The sequence below is a fragment of the Crinia signifera genome, chromosome 3, assembly GCF_055691185.1.
Source record: "Crinia signifera chromosome 3, ASM5569118v1, whole genome shotgun sequence".
Classification (NCBI taxonomy): domain Eukaryota; kingdom Metazoa; phylum Chordata; class Amphibia; order Anura; family Myobatrachidae; genus Crinia; species Crinia signifera.
In genome coordinates, this window is record NC_139219.1 from 101,867,804 (window position 1) to 101,886,238 (window position 18,435).

General features: G+C 43.1%; 1 protein-coding gene across 1 annotated transcript in view; it reads right to left on the bottom strand.

Moving 5' to 3' along the window:
• The window catches only part of CNKSR3 (CNKSR family member 3), a 94,989-nt gene extending 77,762 nt beyond the window's left edge, over nucleotides 1-17,227 (bottom strand). Inside the window, exon 1 of the mRNA XM_083176301.1 lies at nucleotides 16,861-17,227. Within this exon, the coding sequence (XP_083032427.1) occupies nucleotides 16,861-16,912 (52 nt within the window). The 5' untranslated portion in view covers nucleotides 16,913-17,227. The remainder of the gene's footprint in view (nucleotides 1-16,860) is intronic.
• Between the last annotated feature and the right edge of the window lie 1,208 nt (nucleotides 17,228-18,435).

Below are 18,435 nucleotides of genomic sequence, written 5' to 3' on the forward strand. Positions count from 1 at the left end.
GAGCTCTGTATGACTCTGTAGTGTCATAGTGACTCTTCATATGCTTGAAGAAGATCACGAAGGACAGCTCTACTGGTAAGAGATGTCCTTTGCAATAGAAGTACTTTCGGGTTTAATACCTGGTAGTCTTTTTGCACATGTGCCTTCACACTGTGAGTGGTGCTGGGAGGGATCCAACTGGATCCCTTTCAGGGGGGAAACACAAAAAGAAACCCAAAGAGGGTATTGCTCATCGCATACATGCACCAAAATCTATTGCATTCCTGAGCTTGGTGCATGTTGTCAGTGGAAAGCCGCCAAACCTCCAAAAACAGCATTTTCTGAAGTTTTAACCAAAATATAATATATATTGCTGCATCCCACCCATTATATTTATCATTTTGTCTGGTATCAAAATTAGCAAGTTGTAGGTCACTGCTTTAGAACACATGTGTTATTTCACAGCATGCGAGAATATTATAAGCAAATTATTATCACCGAGTGACTAACTACAGCAAGTGTTCTTCATTTTCCAGTTAATTAAATTTGCTAAAACTAATTTGAGACAAGTTGCAGCCACCAACAAGTCTGCAGCTACATAAAAACTGGATAGACTGGTTTAGATTGACAGGTCTTTATCATTTAGCCAATAATAATTACATAACAATAGCACTGATTATGCACGTCTCCTTTGCTATTTTATTCCCATCAATGAAATGAGGGTGATTCACCAAGCTTTAGGTGGTGTGAAACAGGTTGCAGCATACTACATGGCCAATAGTATGTGGACATCCCTTATAATTTATGTGCTTGCCCATTTAAGGAACACCCTTTGATAGCATGTGCAGAAAATAAAGCATACAGCCATGCACACTCCATAATCAAACATTAAAACTGGAATGGGTCATAATAAACAACTTTCACAACACTGCCGTAGGATGCTACCTTTCTAAACAAGCCAGATTGCGTCATTACTACTTTACTGATATTGGGATGTAGAAACTTCTACCAACATCGCCTCAACCACAAAGCAGTAGGTCATAGACTAGAGTATAAGTTCAAAGAACTTTTGATCAGGAGCTTAATGGGGTGGGATTCCCAGGCCAAGCAGCACAAAATGATCAGGTTATCATGTGCACAGTCAAGTGTAGGCTGGAGTGGAGTAAGCACTCTCCCATTGGAATTTAGTTTGCAAACTGATGGACACGGTCAGAGTACTGGCCCGGGAATCCCAGCACCTGCCAGAATGCTGAAACCGGAATCCAGACTGTTAGTATGTAGCGGAGGCTTAGGGTCAGACTGGGGGGAAGGGGAGGGGTGTTAGGGTTAAGCTGCAGGAGGCAAGGGTTAGTGTTAAGGTTGGTTTAGTGAAGTTTTCTTTTTTAGGCAGTCAGGATGCCGGGGCTGGTTTTCTGTTCACTGGTACCTTTACTGCCAGTATTCTACACCAACTTGGCTCCTGCCATTGTATTTTGATGCCTTGGAAATGAATCCTCTAGAGCAGTGGTTCTCAACCTCGGATCTCAGGACCCCCCAACAGTTCACTTTTCCGAGGTCTCCACACAGAACCACAAGTGAAGTAATTAGCTCCACCTGTGATCTTTTAAAATGTGTCAGTTAGTAATGAGTGCACCTGGAAAACATGCACTGTTGGGGGACCTGAGGACCGAGGTTGAGAAACACTGCTCTAGAGTATTAAACCACACATCACTCTCTGGTGATCTATTGGAGGAAGCTGGAAATTGCTTCTGTATGAATGAGTATTGCAAACTTTGTCGGGAATTTCTGATGGTTACTTAGTTCCCGAAAAAGGAAGTAAAAATGCTGCAGCATACACTTACATGGAAAGAAATGACCGGTGCTGAGTGGCACGGTCAGATTAAGGCCAATTTTAAAATTGATAATAAAGTAAAATATAACTAAATAACATGTTAGACAATAGAGACTCGCTGCAGCAACATCAACAGGATTATAATGTTGCAAAATGCACACGACATGATCAGGATTGTTGCAAAATGCACATAAATCCAAGGCCTAGTTCACTTACAGGGTAAACAAAAAAAATCCAGCAATAAATAACCCCTAAGTAATAGGTACCCGTTACGATCTCGGTAGCCACTGGTCCTAGACAAATTGGGTATACCCAGTCAGTTATTTCATGTTGTCATGGTTGACATTTTCCAAGTGTTGACATTTACACATCAAGAATAATCGACCTTCTGATGTCGACATTGTCACCATCAGCTTCCTCTCAAACTTACTACCTATACTTTTATGTATTATACTCATGTATAATTTTATGATAACTATAGTCATGTGTTACCAACTGCCGTCTTGTACTACTAACAGTCCATCACGGTGACTAATGATGATAATACTTCATGGAACCATTCTTTTCATTGATCATCCTCCACCAGTAGGTCAGATGTCTGTAATAACAGTGCACAGTAAAAAATATGTACTCGTGTGAGAACTGCAAATGGTCACCCACACTATCAACTTTAACCTTCAGTTTAAAAAAAATTATATGGTCTTGTAGCCTGTTCAATAAAATCTAAAGTCAACCTATGAAAGACAATGCGTCCCTGAGATATTTAATTTTGTTTCCAAGATTGACAAAAGCAACCTTTCACTGGCAGCACAAGACTTGTGTCATCTTATTCACTGACACCAGTTAGATCTGCTTCATGCTTTAGTAGTTTATTACGGAAACAGTTTTAAACTTCATACAAAAATTCAGATTCAACTTATAAAGTATATGCAAGTAATGTAAAATGTTCAGTTAGTAGTACACAGAAAATATTACAACTATTTAACCATTTGTAGATGATTGATTTAGTAATGGTAGTGTGAAACACAGCTAAAACGAGTCACTAACAAATTACTTATTATTTCACTGTAACGCCTGCTATATTAGTGGTTCTCTAACTCCATTACCATCATCCGATGTCTCCCTCTCGCTAATCACCCCTGTCGCCCTCTACCACTACTGACAATGATTGTACCTAAATTGACTCGTTTTGGGCCATATCGTCCTGGTGTGTACGCCACATAAGAACCAACAGCATCAGTAACAATAAATGGCTAAAAGAAAAGTAACCATTTCAGGAGGAATAAGAGACAGGAGTAAGGAGGGCTGTGCTCATAAGTGCTGCCAATCGAGAGTGGTCATAGTAGATGAAAGCTGTACCAGACTACCGTCACTGCAAAATGTAGTACCTTAAAAAGAATTCTGCACATGTGGAAAACAGATGACTTACCATCTTAGACCTAGATGGTGGATTTACAGTAGACATTAAGCTGTTACTTAGCCTGGCCATCACTACACCTCTGAGTGTTGTAAGGGAATGGCATGTGACTTAGAAGAAACTTATGACATAATAGGGTCATGGCCTGTTCTTTTACTACACCCGTGAGAACCACTTTTTGAAGACAACTGTTTAACATGTGTAAAGGCAAAACATTCATTTTTCCATTAGGCATAAAAATACCTAAGCGATACTAAAAGAGCTAAAGCATAAAATGTCAGACTCTAGCTACTGTATATAGCCAAAAGGTATTGTCTCAAAAATGAGACTCTGGGTAGCATTAAAACAGATAACTTCTAATACCCCTTTTATACCAAAACGCCAGGTCACACCCGGGTTTTTAGACCCAGCTTCAACCTGGGTGCGACCCGGCGTTTGCTCCCATTTACACCACCGCAGGTGGTTCCTTAGCCGCCGCTTGGAGAAGACATCATCTCCAAGCACTGATCGCCACTGCCGGGACACGGACCGCTGTGCTGGGGGCAAGCCCAGCACTAAGGTAAATCTGCTGGGCTGCCCCCAGCACCTGTGCACCCCTCCAGCCAGGCATCCATTCACCTCAGCCGTTGCTACTGTCTGCAGAGTACAGCAGTGGAGGCTGTGTGTGCGCCCGCCCCCCGTCCAACCTGCGGACAACAGGTTGTACATCCCCTATTCATGTAAATGGGAGCTGGGTCAGATGACCCGGCGTACCCGTTTACACCACCCTCTACCCAGGTCAGGACCTGGGTAGAAGTCCCATGTAAAAAGACACAGTGTGACCCATTTACACCACTGCTGACGCAGGTTTGACCCGCCGATGACCCAGGTTTTTGCGGCGGTGTAAAAAGGGGTATTATTTAATTAGTAAAGTTTTTATTGGGCAACAACATCAATTATATTAATACTTCAATATACAAAAAAATTTTTTTTATCTTTAAGTGAGATCTATTTTGTACATGGCCTAAACATCAGTGAAGTTTTATTTTGGCAACAGCAAGAGAGATAAAGTTCCTACACCCTTTACTTTTGACATTGCAATTACATTTAACACTACATTATGGATTTTATTCTGGTCCACACACAAAGGCCAGCATTTTCATGGGAAAACACATGAAATGATGAGCATTCCCATGGGCGCAACCCCTCGCCACGTCCCCCGCCCGCACTGGGCCTGGAACAGTTTCACATCTTCAAAACCAATTCTGATGCAAAGTATAATATATAATAAAGTCTAACCTACACCATTTTCCATCCTACAGTGGGTAATTCCTATACTTGTAGCAGAAGAAAAGCAACATCTCTCCTATTGGTGTAGCACAAGCTTGACAGGTTGACATTGTCCACGTCGACATCAAGTTGACCTTTTGACTGTCGACAGAGACATTGTCGAACTAATGACCTGTCGAACTTTTCCCATGTCGACCTAATGGTGTCGGACTAATGACTGTCGACCATCATGCTGTAGACCAAATGATCCCAACCCGGTTAGAGGATTGGTCTTCTGAAGAGTTGGGATTGGGAGCCGATTGCATGTGCAAACGGCTGTTCGAGGACTCATACAACTGACGTAATTGGAGAGGCAGTTTAGGCGCATGCAAATAGATTGTGAGACAACCGGTCGTATGCAGCAGCTAGATTGTATGAAGGATTGTGAGTACATTATGTGTCCAAAAAACACTGGAGTTCATCAGTCTGGGACTGCCGGGAGTTGAAGGGAAAGTTTTACATAACCATGATAGTAAGTAGGTCTTTCTAATGTATGGCCACCTTCAGATTGCTAGCTTATACCCCTTTTACACCTAAAAGCGGCGTCGCACCCAGGTTTGTGGACCCAGATCAACCACGGTTACAACCCGTCTTTTGACTCCTTTTACACTCACGTCCCCACCCAGCATAATACCAGGTTGGTGACCACCGTAGGCGGAGCCTGAGCTGGCGCTGGGAGATGAGAGAATCGCCAGCGCCGTCTTTTCCATTGCAGTGAACGGATCCCATTGAACCAGATTCAACCCAGAGAATTTGCCAATTTGAAATCCCATACCGTTTACACCACCTGCAAACCCAGGTTTTTTGCGCGCTCCCGGATTATTAGGGCTGGTATAAAAGGGGTAGTACAATATGGGCCAGATGCACTAAGCTTGAAAAGTGATAAAATAGAGAGTGATAAACTACCAATCAGCTCATAACTGTCATGTTACAAGCTGGGTTTGAAAAATGACAATTAGGAGCTGATTGGCTGGTGGTTTATCACTCTTAATTTTATCACTGTTTCCTTTTAGCGCCAGCACGGGCTGATTATAACTTCCAGCGTTTCTTATGCCTTATAGAAGGTTATCAGAAACTATAAAACAAATGAATGACATATACCACTTACAGCAAACACATTTTAAAACAATATACTGCATGCTAAAGGCTTGACTAACAAATTGTTAATGCATTGCTAATGAGTAGCAATCAATTCCAACTACAATATTTACTACAGTAATAGAAAAAAATGCAAGAAAAACACAGCCACATAATGAGAAAACAATATTCTGTAATTTGAACCTGATGGATGTAGAGAATGTAATGTATGGTAAACATTTGCAAAACTGGACTGTTAAGTTCAAAACAGAGCACACTGCTATACTCATTGTCACTGTGATTAACACAACTATGCAGGCGAATGAATACATCTGACTAGGTCGGCATTTTGTGAGCAGAGGGCAGCAAGCCGAGAGAAAAGGTTAGTAACACTTCTCACAGAGTAGTAAATATATGGAATAGTCTGCCAGCAGAGCAATGCCTGATAAATTCCAAGAGGCTGAGCTAATATGTTATTTCTGGATCTATGATGATAGGTCAGGCAGTATATAAACATGTTTCCGTGGCTCCTGGAGGGTCTGTCTGGCTCAGAGCTTTTGTAGCCTTTTCTCACCACTTGTACACTTTTAAAATATGCTGTGCACAGACATGAGGGTATTGGGGAAAATAAAAAGGTCAGTGACCTAGACAGCGTCATGGCTAATAAAGCATGAGGCAAAAGGCATGTTATACAAGAAGATGTAAAGTAACTCAGGAAATAGAATCTCCACCTGCAAACTATTGACACATTCTACAAAGCACAGAAATAGACCCAAATAATAGTGTGTACACACGGTAAGATATGCCTTCCGATGTTGACGATATAGTCAACATTGTGTCGGCATCGCATGCAGATCGCATGGGTTTTAACCCTTGCGATCCCGATGCGCGTTCATGTATCGCAAGACTGAGATGGCTGCGTAGGCGCTGTGCAGCTTGGCAGGTATGTGTTCCCTGTGCGATAACTGTACTGTCACCACTCATACTGTTACCTACCTGGCTGCTGCAGCGACCAGTGGCGCCACTGATGGCTGCCTAAGCGCTGTGCTGCTCGGCGGGTATGTGTTCCCTGCATGTATGTAATGCCCCCCCCCCCCCCCCTTCATCCCTACTTGATGCTGCACTGTAATCCGCAAAAAATTCCTAGTGTGCGCAAACACACATGGCCAATAAAGTGGATTCTATTCTATTCTATTGTCTTGGCTGCATTGACTATATAGTGCAGATCTGCACTATATTAGTCAAAATTGTGCCACTGCATGCATGCCGTATCGGGACTCGCATAGCACGGCATATCTTCACCGTGTGTACACACCACTAGGATTCAGTCTACAACTCTTCTCTAGGTATCACTTCATTGTACTTCAGAAAGTCTATTGTAAGCCTCACTTCTCTGAATCCTTCCTCTCCTTGTTAAAGATTTGAATGTACTCCTGCATGCAGAGTGTACCTTGGATGTTGGTACTCTGTGCATACTCAGGAAACCAGCAAAAGCATGTACCGACAATGCAGAGTTCTGCTGATCTAAACTCGCAACTGAAGGTAACTGAGATATAAAACCTTATTCAGATGTGGTTGGAGCTGCTTTTTCCTGTCACAAAGTCCATTTATTAATACATCGATCTTTACTGAATATGTAGTTCAGCATCAGACTATCTACGATTGACTCCCTGATGCAGTTTGTGGGGGGGGGTCATTTGTTAGCCTCATTCGGAGGGTGCAGATTTCATGGCCTCCATGTTTGGGCAGCGCAGGTGGTGTAATGGTTATCATTACTGCCTCACAGCACCGAGGTAATTGGTACAATCCCCAGCATAACCCTAACTGTGCAAAGTTTGTTTATTCTTTGCGTGCTTGCGTGGGTTTCCTCCGTGTTTCCTCCCACAATCCAAATCCAAAAATATACTGGTAAGTTAATTGTCTTCCAACAAAATTAACACTAGAATAAATGTGTGTGCTTGTACATGTGGTAGGGAATATAAATTGTAAGCTCCACTAAGGCAGGGACTGCATTATCAACTGTTCTCTGTAAAGCGCTGCGGAATATGGACCTTATTCTGGTTTATGCACTCCCATGCAAATTCGCAAGCAAGTGCAATGTTTTTGTTTTGCGCAAGTGCATTCCTAAGCATGTGCATGCACTCTGTTCGCCGGGTGCTCGCACACAGCAGTGCTGGGGGGCGTGGGCCAGGGGAATTCCCCCATGGGAACACCCACCGTTTCATAGGCATACACATGAAAACACTAGACGATTTCATGCTAATGCCTCAAGGGCGCGGGTGTAGGGGGATGCGTCAACCAGAATAACCTCCTATGTGTGCGATATATAAATAACGGTTACCAAATAAATACATTTGTGTGGCTGGCTTGCAAGACCACGTGGGTTCCACAGTTGGCCAATGCTGCAACCTAGGATCGCTAAGGCGTCACACCTCTGCTGCTTTACTGTATTAGGTTTCTCACTGCTGCTTCCATGTAAAACAGACATTTATGTTAAGCCAGAATCAGGCAATACAACACGCATGGTACCAAGATTCTAGGGTCATATATACTATAAAATGTCTGCACTTTACAGCCAAAATACATAGAAGATACAAAATACATAATCACTGCAATACCATATTCATTAGTCTACATAGCTTATAATATGACAATTAGCCTCGCCAATGTGTGACTATTCATACTCCTATGTACATTGGTTTATAACAAAAACTCTTATATAGTGCAGCAAATTCCATTGCGCTTTACAATTGGAAACACCAAGCAAGGTACTTAGGGCTTTATTCAGCAAGCAAAATATTACATAAATCATGCGGAAAATAATGTTTCCATGTGACTTAAATATTCCAGCTATGCAGGAAAGGCTTAACGGAAAGGATAACGCAAATTATTTTCTCCATATCTTTGCCGTCTATATTATAGAACGTTTTCTGCTATTTAGGTAGCAAACAAAACAAAAGAAAAAAAAAACTGATAGAATGCCTACTGGTGTAGCATGTTAACGCAACTGCTAGCCCTGAGATTTCCTAACTAGCAGGGCAAAACTTATGGTTTGTACTCGCGGTAAGATTTACCATTCAATTTTTACTATATAATCAAAATCAAATTGGTATTGCATAGACATCAAATGGAGATCAAACATGGTTTTAAGATCCCAATTCGATGCTGATGCACGCTCCCTATCATGCTGAAATAGAATAGCCATACAGAAAGTGCAGCAATGACTATATAGCACAGATCTGTACTATATAGTAAAAATCGAATGTGTGCATTTGGCTTGCCGTGCGATTCAATCCCAACCGAATAGCAGGGCTATTGCACATTGGTGTCAATGTTGCGCCAAAATATTCAGGCCAATATCGACATTGTTGATGAAATGTTCCATTAAGAGGAAAGTCCTATAAAATAGTTAATAGTTCTTTGGGATTAATAGGTTTTTATTTTAGGAACACAGCATATTAAGTTTTATATGTTAAAAGAAATATGCGCCATATGAGTATTTTATTGGCCACCTTATATAAAGGCTGTTGGCATTCATCAGTAATATATTCCTTCATTTACATTTTCAATAGTCAATCCTTGTTTATAATATAACATGTACATGTGACACTTAGATGATTAAGCCAACATCTTGTTCTTAGTTTTCCTTGGATGGCATTTAACAAGTTGAAAAACTGTCTCTTGACATTGCTTCATTACGTATGACAATGTCTCTTCTGTTTCAAAACTTTTTCTCAGCTGTTGAAAGTTCCTAAGATAGACTTGGGAGCTGATGGCGAGGGTTGGATGAGGACAGGACACTGAAAGGAAAGCCAATGTCCTTATATTTTAGAACAGAATTACAAATGTGTGTTATGATCAACTAATAATGTGAGAGCAAAGTATCAAAGCTTTCAGATAGATTTCCCCATAGTGACCATTGTGTTTGTCATTTATCTAGAACAGGCCAGGCCACACTGTGGCTCTCTAGCTGTTGTGAAACTACAAGTCCCAGGATGCCCTGCCACAGATTTGCTCTTAGCGATTGCTAAAACTGTGGCAGGGAATGCTGGGGTCTGTAGTTTCACAGCAACTGGTTGGCCAGGCCTGATCTAGCACATCTTGTAAAATGATTAGTTGATATGATGAAATCTCCACTTTATTTCGCCCTAAAGTTTGATAAATCCCCTGAAATGCTAAACAAATTTTGCCAACGGTTAAATGTTGTGAGTGTAATTTCTCAAGTGAAACAAATAGTAATCATTATTTATCTGTGTACTGATGATCAACCAACCTGGGGGAAAAAAAAATTCAGTGGAAATAGTGACAAGGGAAAAAAAACCCAGGTCACAAGCAGGGGTTTTTAATGGGTAAAACAAGGGTAACGAGCTGTGGAAACTGTTCTTAACCATGTTTTTTTTACCCAGGCAGGGGCCGCTGACCACTGTGCAGCCACCTCCCACTTGCAGCTTGCAGTTGCCCACCCACCGTTGACCATCCGGCAGTGCCCGCACGCTGCTGATAACCCGCAAATCAGTGCCTGCATGCCAGTGTCCGCACAGAAGACACTGAGCATCCGCCCAACAGTGCCTGCACGCTGGTGCCCCTTGCTGCAACGTTTTCCCCATTTCAGTGGAAACGATGTCAACCCAGGCAAAACAGGGAACAGGGATATGGGTGCAGAGACCCGCCAAAATCCTGGTTCAAGATTCCTGTGTGTTATCTGGGATTTTGGTGGAAAAGCAAGTTCAGACAGACAGCTTTGCTGCAAGATTTGTGGAATTTTGTAACATTGTATCCAGGACTCCTTCACAGCAGAGAATACCAAATTGAGGGGTAGATGTATGAAACAGTGATAAGGGAGGAGAAGGGATATCGTGCCTGGTACTTCATCACCGGCCAATCAGATACTGACTGTTAAGTTACAGGCTGGGTTTAAAAAGAGACAGGTAGGATCTGATTGGCCGGTGATAAAGTACCAAGCCTTTTATCACTTCTCCTCCCTTACCACTGCTTCATACATCTACCCCTGAGTTCCCAAAGTCTATCAGTGGCTCACATTCAGCATGCAAATTAAAAGGTAACAAAGTTTCAAATATAATTCAATATCACACATTTATTAACAGCTATTTATATAGCGCATATGTATTCCACAGCGCTTTACAAAGAGAGTGTAACATGTACACGGGCACACACATTTACTCTTCGGTTAATTTTGTTTGAAGCCAATTAGCCTACCAGTATATTTTTGGCTTGCGGGAGGAAACCGGGTGTACTCGAACTAAACCCACATAAGCGCGGGGAGAATAATCAAACTCCGCACAGTTAGGGCCATGGTGGGATGCACCCGCGATGTGAGCTGAGTGATGTGAGCTGCTGAGCAGTGTTTTGCGTATGCTGTTAAGGCGATTAAGCAGAATAACAGTGCATGCACCGTCTATGTTTGCGGACGATGGAGACGAGATCTTTACAGATTAGATCTAGTCAGATCGTTTACAAATAGGACTTAAATTGCCCCGTGTGTGTGTGTGACCCTTAGAGAACATTATTTGTTTTGTAACATAGGAATTTGCTGGAGCAACAAATCAGCATGGTTCAACATATGTTGCTGTGATTTTGAGTTCCTACACTCTAAAATCCAAATATAGTCATGTTGTTGATAGGAACGTAGAGTAACAGATAATTATATAATCCCCCACTACACACCTTAAAGTCTTTCTAATTAGAAACATTCTGTAACCTAAAAAACTAATCTAATTAGCTAAATGCCAGTGTTGCAGCATTAGAAAGAATCAACACTATACATTTCTATTGAGCTAAACTGTTTATTCTGAGCATTGGCTGGTGAAGCAGATATTTTAGTAAGGTAACATTCTGTACATGTCATTTGGCTACAACAATACATTAGGCTGTGCTTGCCAAATTTTACCAGATTGACTTTTCATATGTTCTCATCCCAATTTCCGAGACATAAGTATATAAATATTCTATTATAAAGCTACCAGTTTTTTAGCAGAAACTGTGGATGTCCTATTTTAGAAAGTTGCCACTTTTTAATAACAAAATCATAGCTGTCAATTCAAGTTGGTTATAGTACAATACTATAAACAGTGTACGCCAGTAAGATTGTTTATTTGTTCAGCTGCCCACATGAAGTGCCAGCGCATTCTGACAGCTGTCAAGTGCTGATCTAATGAGGGGGGGACTTTTCTAAACAACATGAGAACTTCCTACATGGTTTTAACAGCCTGTGAGGGATTACAATCTAATCTGCTCATCTGATGGCTAACTAGTGTTAACATGGGTGTCTAAACACTTTCCAACTGTGTTTGTTTTACATTGCAATTCCAACCCTGAGAAACAGGATGCAACAGTTTTGCAGTCTGTCACTACTCATAAAACCAACTGCAACACGGTTCACAAATAGCATGGAATCATCCAATCTGTTTAATGAGTGACAAAAAAAGTAAAATGAAATACCAATAAAAAAACTAATATTATCTTATTTTAAAATCAAAATATTAGTTTTAAATTGTAGCATAATAATTCAAGGTTAATTCCAACTAAACATAATATTCTGCAATACCCCTTCCCTTCCAACTAAAACAAATGCAAATTCACAAGCCAGTGACCCTTGTGGTTCAGGGTTTCTACCTTTTAGAAAACAATCTGCTTTGGCAGCATTGCGGCAGGCGTTATAGGCAAACTGACAACCAGGTAAATCTGAATGCAAACTCGGGGCATGGGATGGTCATACTGTAGATGCAGATTCATTCAGTGCACTGTGTTTGTGTACAAACACCTCTTGGTTGTCTACCTGGAAAAATATTGCTACAGAAGCTGGCATTGGCATGCATTACCCCAATGATGCCTTTCCAGGGGTATTCTACATGCATGACAATGTTCAAAGGAAAACATTAGGATTAGGTTGAGCTTTGATATCATTGCTTTTGTTCATACTTTGAGGTTAGCTATAACTGCTCAAGTTTTAGAACCCCTACAACTAAAATGCTAGTTGCCTGTTATAAAATTGCTACAAATAACATTATCAATACATTTGGTAAAAATCCAGAAAAAAAACACTTTCAGGCAATTGCTTAGTATATGCTTAGTATATATGCATACATCTCATACACAAAAAAAAAAAATCATTATTGTTTTGTATATTTTCTGGTAAGAGGGATTTTGGTACTCTTTACCTAGCACGGCGCCCGCGATTGGCATCGCGGTCATCGGGGGTAAAAAATCGCGGCCATCGCATGCACTAAAAAAACGGGTGCGACGCGATGCCCGCGATTTCCCATAGGGATCAATGTTAAAAGTGTCAATGGACGCGATTTTTGTGTTCAATGCCTCAATGCCCGCGATTTGTCCATAGGAAACAATGTTAAATGGGCCACAGAGCCCTAATAGTCCCCCTGAAGTCTGAAATGGCCCCCACAATTGTTAACGCCACCCCACGATCAACGTGAACCCGAAGCGTGGCGAGCGCAGCGAGCCCGCGAGGGGCGGCGGTACGCGTCCTCCGACCTTTTCATACCCCCACTATCCACGTCGGCGTGGAGTTGAGAATAGAATAGTGTGGCGAGCGCAGCGAGCCACCGAGCCCGAAGCGTGGCGAGCGCAGCGGTACGCGTCCTCCGACCTTTTCATACCCCCACTATCCACGTCGGCGTGGAGTTGAGAATAGAATAGTGTGGCGAGCGCAGCGAGCCACCGAGCCCGAAGCGTGGCGAGCGCAGCGAGCCCCGCAAGGGGACGCGGACACCTGTGAAGCCCGCGAAGGGACGCGTTTACCTGTGAAGGTATCCGCGTCCCCTCGCGGGCCTCGCTGCGCTCGCCACGCTTCGGGCTCGGTGGCTCGCTGCGCTCGCCACACTATTCTATTCTCAACTCCACGCCGACGTGGATAGTGGGGTATGAAAAGGTCGGAGGACGCGTACCGCTGCGCTCGCCACGCTTCGGGTTCACGTTGATCGTGGGGTGGCGTTAACAATTGTGGGGGCCATTTCAGACTTCAGGGGGACTATTAGGGCTCTGTGGCCCATTTAACATTGTTTCCTATGGAAAAATCGCGGGCATTGAGGCATTGAACACTAAAATCGCGTCCATTGACACTTTTAACATTGTTCCCTATGGGAAATCGCAGGCATCGCGGCCATCGCGTCGCACCCGTTTTTTAGTGCATGCGATGGCCGCGATGCCCGCGATGGGCGCCGTGCTAGGTAAAGAGTACCGGGATTTTTAATTCTAAGGAGGGTATTTCACAAAATTTGGAGAGATAAAGTACCAACCAATCAGCTTCCAACTATCATTTTCAAACACAGCCTGTCAACTGTGAGGTAGAAACTGATCAGTTAGTACTTTTTCCTCTCACATCTTTATCTCTCTCCGAGCTTTGATAAATATCCCCCTAAATGTTCATAAAACAATGCGACAAGGCCTGGTTGGATGCTGCCACTGGGGTATTTTCAGTGGCAAATAAAAAATCCTCCCAGATCACACCACTATCATTGTGACAGCAATTACAGTAGAAGCCTAATACTGCTTTCACATTGCAAAAACCTGCTTTCAACCCGATTTTCTAAACGTGTCTTAAAACTGGTCAAAAGCCAGTTAAACCCCTTTCATATTGCATGATGTAAAGGTATATTGCAGTTTAAATACCGTTTTGTACCTTTCAGATTCAACCCGTTTCACCCATAGAAAGCCATACAATGTCATTTTAAATGTTTTTTTCCTGCTTGTGGGCGGGGATCAAGTGTGGTTATCATTTGTAGCAAATACCGGTTTTCTGTAACCGGTAAATTGACAATGTAGCTTTCACATTGCAGCTGGAACCGTTTTAAAGCACTAAAAAAACGGCAATATACCGTGTTACAGCTGCAATGTGAAAGGGGTATAATTGGGCCTATTTACCAGTTTAACATTGTTGCTATATATGGCAATTATGGGGCCCACACACAGGGCATTTGGGGGCCATAGCGATAGCGTCGTGAGGCACCATTAATCGCCGGTCAGGGCCAGTGTTGTCACCGGAGCTCACTGGCCCTGACAGATCACTCAGCACACAGCGCTGACACATCGCTGTGTGCTGAGCGGTCTAGCATCACTCAGAATCCTGTGTGTAGGCCCCTTTAGAGTTATATTTCAAGGAAATGTATCCAGACCAGAGTATCTGAACAGATAAGGAATTTCAGAAGCCATCACTATTCTTATGGGTTTTACTTTTAAGAAAAGAGTCAGGAAGTCCTGTCTGGACTTCCCTATAAACAGAAATAGCTAATGGAGACAAGTGTATCATTCAGTTTGCCCACAAAGTTTATAACTAGCAGCCATCCGCACTAGTTCTGTCTGTTACTTTGAGTTGGTCCTGGTCCACAACCCAGGGCACCCCAGCAACTGCCCCGAGGCATCTCGGGGTACCACAACACATAGTTTGGGATCCACTGGTTAAAGTATTACAGTATGGAGGGTATACGGTTAGTAGGTCAAGGCACATTAGGACGAGATGCATTAGGTCGACCACTCACATGAAAAAGGTTGACATGGCTACATTTGACAGGGTTGGAAGATCGACAATGGCAAGGTTGACAGTCAAAAACTAAACATGAGTTTTTAAAGTTTTTTGAGCCGACATGTGCCGACAGGTGGGATTCACTAGAGTGTAGAGGGGGAATAGAACAGTGTGCCAAGCGTACCATGCCTAAAGCATGGCTAGCGCAGCGAGGGACCGCGGTACACTTTGACAGTGTCCATTTCCACTATGTGGACAATGTCCACATAGTGGAAATGGACACCGTCAAAGTGTACCGCGGTGCCTGGAGCAAATAATTGCATTCTGAAGTAAGGTGCAACACAACTAGTGTAAGCAGCAGGAAGCCGCCCAGTGTGTACGGGCCAGCGGTGAGCGATGATGCACGCTCCTGCATCATCATCGGCGGCCGCCGTTCATCTGCTGGTATTACCAGCAGATGAGCGACGGGTGGATGGCTTTCCATAGTGTCCTGCTATCATAAAGTCATCAACCCCTGGGAAAATACCTCAGAAGGGCGAAAATCGCTTAGTGTGTATGCACTGAGTGTTCCAGCGATTTTCCCCATCATCATTGTCCATACACGCTGGGCATAATTTCCCAATGTGTATGGACCTTTAGTAATTGCAGTTGGAATGGGAAACTGGGATACAAGCCACAGTAGAGAAGCTTCCCAGATACAGCAACTTTTTGGGTCAAATGATAATACAGTAATTTAAAAATAAAGCAGACACATAAAATGACCTTTTACGTAACAATTGTGGTCATATTATATTCAGTTACAACCAGCATCATTGGGAATGTATGTCTCATATTACATGGATAATGCTTTAATTAGATAACTTTTCCTCTCTACACTTCTGTTGGGAAAACCTGTTGCGTGTGAGTGACAGGGCTGTTTGCCCTCAGCAACTGTCCAAATAATAGATAGGTAATCTTTAATCCTTTGTCAATAGGTCACGCAGGCTCCAGTAGTCCAATTGGCTGTTACAGCCTTGGTTTCTCCCATGGCCAATTATATGTCTAGGCAGCAGTATTCAACAGACTTTAGGAGGGGGCAGTAAGGGAATGTGAGGTCTCTGTAGGAGGGTGTAAAGGGGGTAAATTAAGTTGAAAGGGTTCACTGGAACATGAAGGGAAAGTATCAGTGGGTAAAACATGCAGGAAAGAAAATATAAGGGGCTTTAGACATGAGAGCTGAGGAAAAGCAAGGCTGGTGGAAGAATTGAGTACAGTCAGGTCTGTGGAAAAAAAGATCACTGCATATTTGGCTGCAAAGTGTGTGTGTACACACACACACACATATATAAGAGAGAGAGAGAGAGAGAGAGAGAGAGAGAGAGAGAGAGAGAGAGAGAGAGAGAGAGAGATGAGTTAAAGAATGAGATGAGTTAGACAAGGAGATAGAATACGTTTTCAAAATAAGAGAGCTATTGTGCTGCTAATACAAGTTGCTGCAATTCCCCATAGGTGTTTCCAGGGACAAAACGTTGTGTCCACAGAAAGTAACAATTCTTGATACAGCAGTAGCCCCGTGTGAGTGTGTAAACCCCGGTGTGAGTGTGCGTCCAGATGCAGATGCCCCGGTTTGAGTGTGCGTCCAGATGCAGATGCCCCGGTGTGAGTGTGCGTCCAGATGCAGATGCCCCGGTGTGAGTGTGCGGCCAGATGCAGATATCACGGTGTGAGTGTGCGGCCAGATGCAGATGAGCCCGGTGTGAGTGGGGGACTGACCTTTCATCCAGTCCACGACTTGCGTTGGGGTCCACTTAGTAACAGGTTCCATTCCTCTTGTGCAGAGAAGCGGTGTGTGCACAGCAGTAAATGTCTTCCCGTGGCCGGCACCGCTGTAAGTATACTCGGGCTCTGGAACGTCCTTTCTGCTTACTAATGACGGCTGAATCCAGTCTCAGGTTCCCATTGCTCCATTCCCCGGGCCTCGGCTATCACTCAGGCGCCTGGCTGAGCACATACATGGAGGCAGCTAGGCAGCATTGTCCCCAGTGTGACTGTGAGGAGGTGAAGCTGCAGGTCTCCTCCTCGGATTGTCTGTCTAGCAGTGAATTCCCCTCCTAGAATCAGACTGTGTCCTCCTTCGTCCTGCTGTATCTCCTCCTCCCCATGCTCCCCGGCCCCTCCCCAGGCTTCCCATACACATGCCTTCTCCAGCATCTGTGTCACAGTGTCCCTCCCATGTCCCTTCCCTGTACCATTTCACTTCTGTATTTTCTCACGGTGACCCCTCCTACATAACAAACATTACTCTCATTACCGGCTCACAGTACTTTCCAGCTGTCCAAGCATCACCTTATCCTACACCCATTATTATTAAATTTCTTAATAACTGCTAAAAAAGGGATTTCTACAATAGCATTTTACTATAGATCAGTAGTCTATAGATGTGTTCTTATTCACCTAGCATCATAGCATGGGGCAGGATGCAGCAAGTATTGCATTTTGCATCCCACCACTCCCTGCATGCATTATCAGTATTATTACGACCATTTGCATTCAGAAAATCACAAAGAGAAGTTCTTGCAGTAAAGGTGCCCACACACTAGAAAGATCTGCGATCATAAGATGTGCGCATAAATTAGCCTTCAAATCTTTTGCCTGTCCTGGACATAAAGGTGTGTACACACAGTAAGATATAGTGCACAATCTAGCACACTATCTAGCTAGTTTTGAATAGCATGCTAGATAGTGCACTATATCTTTCCGTGTGTACGCACTATCCGACGAACAATGCATGCTCCCGCCGGTCGTATGGGAGGGAGCTGCTCGGATGAACATGCAACTCAATTCTGTCTAGAAAGGATAAGGTAGTATAGTGTAGTGCAGCTGTGACGTCATATCGTATATGATATATTTTGCACATTGTACATTATTTTAAGCACAAATCTTATGCTTTTGACCACTGGGATTTTCCTGGGAAATAGTATACAATATCATGTGGAACATAAATCGTACCGTGTGTACGCACCTTAAGATTTCAGGCAAGCGCACATCTTTAACAAAGATTTTTCTTAAAGGTGCCCACACTCTAGAACGATTTTTTAGCCGATTGCCTGATTTCCGATAAACCGGCTGATATCGGTCCGATGTGCGCTCCCGTGGATCTTTTGCTAAATCTTCTGATCTTACGTGATGCATGAAAGATCAGAAGATTTTACAAAAGGACTTCCAGGATAAGGTGCCCACACACTAGAAATATCTGCGATCTTAAGATGTGTGCATAAATTAGCCTTGAAATCTTTTGTCCGTCCTGGACAAAAGATTTCAGGCAAGCGCACATCTTTACCAAAGATT